Source organism: Meleagris gallopavo, chromosome 3, assembly GCF_000146605.3.
Source record: "Meleagris gallopavo isolate NT-WF06-2002-E0010 breed Aviagen turkey brand Nicholas breeding stock chromosome 3, Turkey_5.1, whole genome shotgun sequence".
NCBI classification, from domain to species: Eukaryota; Metazoa; Chordata; class Aves; order Galliformes; family Phasianidae; genus Meleagris; species Meleagris gallopavo.
Window position 1 is genome coordinate 13,458,349 of NC_015013.2, and position 9,499 is coordinate 13,467,847.

General features: G+C 40.7%; 1 protein-coding gene across 1 annotated transcript in view; it reads right to left on the bottom strand.

The window, feature by feature from the left end:
- Positions 1-8,323, bottom strand: part of GMDS (GDP-mannose 4,6-dehydratase) — a 393,916-nt gene extending 385,593 nt beyond the window's left edge. Inside the window, exon 1 of the mRNA XM_010708463.3 lies at positions 8,194-8,323. Coding sequence (XP_010706765.2) covers positions 8,194-8,304 — 111 coding nt within the window. The 5' untranslated portion in view covers positions 8,305-8,323. The remainder of the gene's footprint in view (positions 1-8,193) is intronic.
- Between the last annotated feature and the right edge of the window lie 1,176 nt (positions 8,324-9,499).

Genomic DNA, 9,499 nt, shown 5'->3' on the forward strand with positions numbered 1-9,499 from the left:
TGATATCTCACAAAGCTACTGGCATGATCACACCATCTAGAGGATGGAAGAACATCACACTCTGTATTCAAGTCCAAAGACTTCTGTATATTCTTCATACTGTACATGCTACCAGATTTCAATGGCATTTTAATTTCAGCAACAAACAGTGTGCTAAGTTTTGGCACAAATATGTTGACAGACTACTACTGTATAATCATGGAAAAAAATTACGCTAACTCGAAAACCACCATTATTTAGTCGTATAAAATCCAGAAAGCTTTGCCAGTGTTTTCAGCGTTTGAAAAATAAACCTTCACCACATTAACATTTACGCTTTTGGAGAGCTATATGCAAGATGAAGAAGTCAAGGACATTGGAGATAGAGTGGCTGTTCTTTGGGTTTCTAAAACAGAAATAGAAATCAAAAGGATTGGATCACCACCAGCATAGTTTATGAAGACAGACACTGCCATTGCACCCAAAGAAATCCCACATGCAAGAGCTGTTTAGAAAAAAGCAAGAGACACGGTAACAACATTACAGCATGCATGCCTGCAGCTTAACAAGTAGCAGCCTAAACAAACAGCTGTATTCCAAGTTCCAAAGCACCAGCAACCAAAAGATGAAGATAGAGGCTACAGTAGCAGCTGGAATGGACTGCAGTGTATCAAGCAAGAAGCATAGAAGTCATAAACAGGGTGTATATATAGGAGTACTAAATATTCCCTGCCTGATTTCAGTCCTTCTAAACATACGCTGTTTCCATATACCTTGGAAAAGGCTTATTTACACTCATGAAATGGTAAATATGTTCACGTTACTTCTGGTATGGGTTCATACATTATTAAGTTGGAATAAGAATCTCCTACTGTTTTCACGTTGCTAACTGATTTTTATTTGGTGCTTTGTTGGTTTTGTGTGTATTTTTCTTGCTTTGGCTTTGCTGTGTTTTAAGGTTTCCAGTGCAGCATGATGACATGCTACCTCAAAATGCTTACAAATACATAAGAAAGGACAGTAGATCAGGGTGCATCTCTTCGCCACATGTTTTTGCACCACCCTGGAAAGTGAAACTTTACAGATTGAATGTATTACATACATCATATGCAAAAGAACACCTCCTCGGGAACGTGAAATATAAGAAAAAGGCCAAGAGGCACGCCTTTAAATAGCTATACAGGTGTCAGATATGCAGAGATACAGTATCTTCTCATTACAACAAGAGCACTTGACTAGACTTTCAATATAGCAATTTCCCTCCATTACACATTCAATTTTGCTACAGGCTGCTTGAATTCTTCTTTGAGAAAAGTTTCCAAGCAGCAATAAATAGGTCAGATGACAGTGAAAACCAGAGAACTCACAGAAAGTGACTATATCTCACTACTTAACAGTCAGATTTTTTCCCCAGAGCAACTATCTCTGCTTCCAATTATTTCAAATGTGTTCAAGCACACTAATTGTAGTGCAAGCTGTCTTAGGAGGCTCCTTCCAAACCCAAAGATCTATAGCATCCCCCACCCAAGGCAAGTACCTTTTTGTAACTGACTTACCTGTTGGCTTTGACTAAGCATCAATACAAGGGTATCACAATGTATCAATTTTTAACAGACTGATTTGTCTGCATGATAACAGCTGTGCTTTTTTTCAATGCAATGAACTCTACTCCCAGTAGATGTCAAATGCTACTCAATGGAACCTGTCACTGAACCAGCTTCAGCTAGATCATAAAGTCAATGAACACATCCTGAGAAAGCTCGCTGTGAGATGACATATGAGTTGCAAAGCAAAACTCATTTCCCACAAGAAAAAAAATACTTGAAGAAAGATTGCCTGACTGACGTCTACTGTGTGTTTGTGAATAAACAAAAAGTGCTGCAATATTTACATTCCATATGAGGAAGCTTAATTCTGCTTATTCTCACCCTGCTTAATGACACAAGTAAAAGGGATAGGTGACAAGACAAAACAGCTTACCATCAAGTCACCAGACTTTAAAACCTCATTATTGACTTAGATTGAGAAAAACTGTTCGCATCCTAGAAACAAAGACCTGCAGAAGCTTTCTGATAACAGTTAGAAAGCAAAAATGAGAGAACTCCACGCTTTCACCTCACTATCCTATAGCCTTGCTAAGTCAAACATTTTGTATATAACTGCACCCCCCAACTTGTGTACATATGGAACCCAAAGGAATTCCTTAACTAAGGTCCTGGAAAAAAAAAAAAAGGAAAACACCTTCAGTGAATTCATATAAAAGTAGGTGAGAAAAACAAAGAAAAGTCTTTCACTTTACTCATTTGGCTAAAAAGCAACCAAAGTAGCAAGAAGAGACTTAGATGAGAGTACAAATCCTTGAGAGAAAAATCAGACACCTTCCATAATGTTGACTTGCTCTCATGTCATTGTTCATCAGCTGGTTCAAGAGAAATATACCTCCTCAAATAAGTTGCAACATTATAGGAAGAGTAGCAGAACTGACAAATTTGTAAGAATAGATACTTAATCAGGACTGAAGCCTAGACTCAAAAGCCTGAAGAGGCTGGGATGAAGTTGTTAGGAATTGTTGAGAGAGAAAGTATTCTTGCCTCACCACCTAATACCATATCGAAGAACAAATAAAAGCATGCGTAGCTACAAGGTAAGACCATCTAGCATTCTTCAAAGAAATAACATGTGAGCCACAGGAAATAATGCTAGGATTAATACCATTATCATAACTGCACTGAAAAACTTCCATGACTTCCTTGAATTATAGGAATCAGGATGGTAACCTTTAATGTGTTCTACACATAGATCATCAAGCAGGCTTAAGTACTCCATTTTCCTTGTCCACCTGCACAGCTATTTTCTAAGAAATTGACTCTCTTATGCAGAGAAATCAACCGCCAAATGGATGGGAAAGAGACAACCAGATGAGCAACAAGACCAAAGCTTAGTGGGAGAACATAAAATCACAGGAAGAAGGTAGAAGAGTGCTCTCTTCAGTTTGAGTAGGCTGTAGGTATGTAGAGAAAAGGATGCTTCAATGCTACAGTCTTGTGAAATACAGAAATATGGCGTGTTTACATTTAGTAGTCAGATTTTTCCATAGCAATTCATTTTTCTATTATTTCAAGTGTGTTCAAGTGCAGCAGTGCAAGCTATGGACTAGGAAACTCTCTTCAAAACCCAAAAGATTAACAGCATTCCACACCCAAGGCAAGTAACTTTTCTGATGGCTACCAGTCTTCATTTAAAAAAATAAAACCAACAACAAAACTAAGAAAGTTATTCACAGCACCAGAAACTTTTACAAGAAATACTGCTGGCAGAAATCAGAAAACACAGACTGGGTACTAAGTCTCTATTTTTTCTGTATCACAGCACTGTTCTTACATACTAAATTCTAAATTTCCTAGTACATATTTAGTATTTTATCTACTTTCACATCAGGTACATCACTGTATACAGTGACACTTAGTCTACTTACTGTTAACAATGTTTCTCAGTCCACATCCTGTGCATATCCTGTTCAAATACAAGGAATCAGATTGTGCTGATCCTTGAGTCAACATCAGGAGCTGTGCTGCTTTACCAGAACTTCCCTCTCCAGTAAGAAGCCCCAGAACAAACTACACTGGCAGCCATAAACGCTAAGCAAAGATGTGCAAAGATGGAGGGAAAAAGAGAAGTTAACTTGTACACCAAAATAGATATGACCTAATCCTTTACCAGCCATACCTTGTGCAATAAGCATCTTCTAGCCTCACCTGTTCTCAAATGCCCTATTAACTGCACTGCTTATCATTGCAGGTAATGGTATACAGCTGGACTCCACAGAGCAAGCACGGACCAGGAAGAACTAGAGCATGTTGCTCAGGGCCAATTCCAGCTTGGTTTTGAGTACCTCTGTGAATAACACTCCACTACCTCTCTCGACCATCTACTTCAAGACTGGAACTCCCTCTCAACGTTTAGAAGTATACACACAGGCCTCTCCTCAATTTCCAATTACGTTTCTTATATTTCAGTTTGAGCCTCCAGTCCTCCATCTCTGCAACCTCAAACCAAGAAAAGGATGTTCAATAGATCTGAGATTCTCACTCAGAACAACGCTTGGCTATTCAGAGACAGCCACTAAAATAGAGAGCAACCTACTTTCAGCCAAGACCATGTATGTCTCAATGGAAAGGCAGCACAGCTTACACGAAGCCTTACCTGCAGCCCATGCAGTTCCAGTGAAACCTAGTCTATTCCTATACAGAAAAGCAATCCTTCAGATTCTATCCTTCACCTGGCAAAGGATTGTCTTCTCTCTGAAGAGCATGCTACAACATCTCTACACTTGCCTTCCAGGCACATACACACTGCCAAACGACAAAGAGTTCCATTGGATCAAAACACTTAACGAAACATTAAGTTGTCCTGTAACACTCTGCTCTAAAACTCTTCAAGAAACAGCGTTGCTTGAGCCACTGCATGTGAAAGAGTTTCATGGCCACTCTTCTACTGAACTAAGGAAGCAATGATTCTCACTCATATCACTGGCTGTTTGCCCCACAGAGTCTGTCCTGTTTAGTGCATAGTCAGATGTTAAGTCTTACCTCAATTCACAACTGTAAAGCCTGCCTTCTCAGTGATCCTTTTCCCTCCCAGTATAGTTAGTCTTTCACAAATCATGAACTACTAACACCTGTATAGCATGCATATGTATATGGATCTGGTAGGCAGCTTGATTAAACTTCCAGGTTCTGCCTCTGTCCTTCTAGTACTATCTTCTCTCTACATTAAGTAAAACAAAGAAAATATTCTTGCACTTATGCATGCATGCTAACTTCAGTTATATTTACACTTACGATAGCGATCCCAAAAACTTTCAACCAAAATCCAAGTTTTGAAAGAAGTGTCAGAAACTGTACAAAAGAGCTCTCATTTACAAGACAAACAACTAAATTGTCTATAATTAACAAAAGCATCTGGTCATGTATTGGCATATGAGTTCTAGCGTATTGCTTCATTTAAAACCAAGCTTTAGAAGTTAAACAACTTTCCTGTCGGTCTACAAACAATCTTATCATCCCTCCAAGTAAAGCAGCACGGTGCCAGAAGAGATAGATACTACTCAAGGCTCATAATCCAGTGACAGAGGGCAAAAATGGAACTTCAACATATAACACAGTAGTTGGACTCAGCCAGACTGTGTCTTGGTATTTCTCCAAGAAATTAAACATCCACTCTTACAAGCATCAGTGTACAGAAAGACAATCAGACTGATTGCAGTGCAATCAGACCTTCCAGAGTTATTTAAGTGCATCTTTAGAAGATACTTAGTCACAGTGCATAGAAAACAAAGCTGTCAACAAGCACAGCTTTAGTAGCACTTCAGCTTCCCCCTAACAAGAGAAGACAGGAGGTGAAGATCAGCATATTTAGTAGTAAATTGTCAGTGTTTGATTTAAAAGAAATAAAATAAAATAAAAATTTTTAGAGAGTAATTCTTTTAAGTACCAAAGTCCAAAAAGTCTACCAAATCCACTTCGCATTGTGGAAAAATTTTTCAGGTCACATTTTAATTTTGTTAAAAATAATTTTAACACATCTAGCAGGCTCATGTTTCAACAAAAATATTTTTTCCTTAAATGAAGAAAAAGGTGCAATGCATTACTCAGAAGCAGCTTACCATCCAACCAATACTTGTGTGACACTTCAGAAGTTTTATCCGTCCAAACACAGTAGTTGCCTCAATCTAGAACCAACATTATCAGAACAGTGAAGTGTAGTTTACCCCATTGCTGTAGTGTGAGAAGGAGATAAGGAAATCTCAGCGCAGCAACGAGAGTGTGCACCACCACTGGCAGCATGTCAAAGGTCTCTTATCAGCAGAACAAGCGATAGAACAGCACCGATTTCACCTTAGCCCCATTACTAAATGCAGAATGTGCAGAAATTAACTTATATTCTGCATAGTGACTAAATTCTAGCCCTTGCCAACAGAAGGCCTTTTGCATCCTGACCATATGGAATCCATTAGTATTTATGGCCTTATATGTATTGTATCCACCTTTTGCTATCTGGCCAAAGGTCACCATCAGTTTATCAGTTAGCACATTCACCCTACAGACACCTGTACTTGTAACAGCTTGCACCTAGAAGAGAAGAAAGCCACATGAAGTGCCTTAGCTAACCGGTGTAGTTCAGCAGGAATATGTGAGCTTCTACTCACTATTCAGAAGAACACGTGCAGATAGCACATCCACTTCTGGCATCCTCCAGTCTTACAAGTTGCATTAGAGATCTATAAACCACAAGATACAGCTGTGCCGTATTTCCATGGCATACCTCAGTTAAAAGCTGCATCACTGGACAATTCCAGCCAGAATTCATAGAACCGTCTGTCCTACCTCAGCTCAACTCTTTCTCCACCAAAAGAGGATAAAATCCCATCTTTTGTCAGTGGAAAAAGATGAACAGTTGAGATGTTCAAAACTACACCGGAGTTCTGAAAAACATGAGGTGTCTGACTCCAATGCTATGATCAGTTATGCCTGAAGTAGCATCATCTCAAGTCAGCAGCTGCTACTACAGTTCAAGCAGCACCTTGCTGAGCCTCAGAGTACTCTAAGCATAAAAGCACAAATCTACAGCTGTCTAAAAGTTAAGCTAACAGAGCTGCTTTATCGCCCATTTACCTTTCCTCCAGGCTCTATGGGGTCTTACTTTGCAAACATTCTCAGAGTACACTGGCCATACACAAAGAGGAGTGATCCCTAACACAACTCAACTGTACCGATTCTCTGTAGCAGAAGGGTCACAGTTTGAATAAGATTAGTTATCCATCTAGTGCTGTTTTGTGCTTTACTCTCCCAGAAGGATCCAAGCTTTTACTTCCTCCCTTGCAAGAGTATCAATTCCAAGTAAGAATGCAAAACAGACCAACTCTATTTAGCCAAGAAATTAAAGTTAACAATCCAGAAAAGACAAAGCCTAAGCTCATTTCCACTCTGTAAAATGCACAAATGCATTTATACATTTTATGCATGATAATTAAGCTTAAAAACAGACAGCACTAACAGATTCTCACGGAAGGCGGATGTGCAAGTTGGCCTGTTCTCATATAAGGAAGGAACAGAATGCAGGTGCCCCATTTCTGGGTGAGGCTTCTCCAAATAAAAGTCGCTATAAAAAAAAAATAAAGAAAAGGAATAAGATGGGAGGGCAAGGAACAAATATTTAGTCAACTTCCTCTTAAATTTTGTCTAAGAATAGAAGATGGACTAGGATTCCTAGTGGTAGAGCCCAGTGATGGAAGAATATATAGGACTTGGAGGCTACTCTCAACATAAAACTTCCATCCTAAGCCAAGAGTTCGTCCTGTTTCATCACTAAGGCAGCCAGCCTCATTGGCTAACTTTTAGGTATCCTAGACTTTTGCTAGATCGGATTACCTGCATGTTTGAACACCAAGTAATATACCTGACCAAGGTTAAATTAAGATGGAAGAATTGCATTGAAAGTAGAATCACAGAAGCATTATGATAGGAAAAGACCTCAAAGATCACCTAGTCCAACTACCCACCCATCCCTACCATGCCCACTAACCACGTCCCTCAGTGCCACAACTACATATTGCTTGAACACCACCAGTGAAAGCGACTTCACCACATCCCTGGGCAGCCTTTGCCACTGCCTCACCACTCCTTCTGAGGACAAGTGCTTTCCAGTAACCAATCTGAACCTCCCTTGAAAGGGAGCAGGGAAAGCTATCACACAGAACACTGCACCATGCAAATCAGAACATTATAGCTAGAGGCCTCTAACTTACTATCTTTAATGAAAAGCAGCATACTTCTGTCAATGGATTAGAAGATGTTTCACACCAAGCAGTCCTTCAAAAAAGCTCTGGATTTTTGTACTTTTGCTAAAAAATGAACACAGAGAAAAAATGTTAGCATAAAAAAACCATTTTTTTCCTCTTCTCAGATACTGTTACAACTCCTTGTCAGTCCGCTGCTCAGATCAGTAATGTACCAGAAGGGATGACATTGAAAAGTGTTTTTAAGAACACCCAAGAACCGACAGTGAGCTGAAGTAAGATAGGCAGATGACCACTGAATGCACAGTCCACATCTGGTAATGGATGAGAAATGCTGTAACGCTATTACCACAATTTATTCCCTCACAGAAATCAGGTGGCTCTTCATTGTAAAGTAGCACCGTGTTTGTTTTCACCTGTACTTTTCTGCAGTGCTCATCACCTTCTGAACAATTCACAGCAGTGCCACACAAATGGATTGGCAAGCACTCCAGGAAGAGCCACAGTTGAAGAAAAAGTCCTTCCATGCACGAGGTTGCCACTGAGTGCCAGCCATAAAAGAAAAAAAAAAGACAACAACAATCACCAACAAAATGGTTCCACTAATTCTAAGACAATTATTAATGCATACCACCCAACAAGACCTACTTAACAGGTTCTACCCATCACAAACAATACACCCTATGAGTAGACGGCACTCAGCACATTCAAAGAGATAACCCATGTGCAAGCAAAGTGGTTTTTCCAGGCAGCATGCAACATCTACACTGCAAAGTAAGGTGTTTCTCATATACCATCAAAGAAGTCCACAACTTCATTTAGCACAACTTGCCAACAAAGATAACAATGCAGACCTCTGTGTGGACAAACCAACCAACAGAGCATCCAAGTTGGCGGTGTAGTGGGGAAAGCTACAAGCTCTGTACATCAACACTTCTGCAGGTCTCCCCAAGTTAAAACTCACCATCAGCACATCATTTCTCTCCAGGGGAGAAGCTGCTGCAAGGGAAACACTTCTCTTTCCCCGTGGCCTTTTTCCAGCACCTTCTGCTGAAAGTATGAGGACTGAAAGCGTCGTTATCTCTATTGTTAACACAATCAGAACATAGAGACCGTGACAAACCCTCTGTGAGGATGACAGAGCACTGGAACAGGCTGCCCAGAGAGGTTGCGGAGTCTCCTTTAGAGACATCCAAGACCTGCCTGGACAATTCCTTGTACAACCCTGTAGGGAACCTGTTTTAATAGGGGGTTGGACTGGACGATCTCCAGAGGTCCTCTCCAACCTCTACGGTTCTGTGTAACCTACATGGACACAAAACACAAAAAGGAGATGTCCGTGTCACCCACTCAGACCTGGGCTGAAAGCACACACTGGCCATAAGACTGATTGCCTCGTGTGTCAGGGGAGCAGGTGACAGCGTGCTGCTCTGTGTGACAGCCCTGCTGAGGGGGAGCCTTGCCACAGGCTGCCTTAACGCTCCACATCTTCAGCCCATCAGGTGAAAGAGCTACACGTTTTCTTCCACACTCAACTCCTTCTTTGCTGAAGGTCACGTCACATCTCACTTCAACAGAGGGCAAGCTGATGCCTCAACGAGTCCAGATGAAGATGACTACAGGCAGAAGAGCGATGCACCGCTCCTAGAGAGCATCCTTAAGTCCACACACACACACCCCTCACACACACACACACTCACAACCCCCCCCTCACCCGGCAGC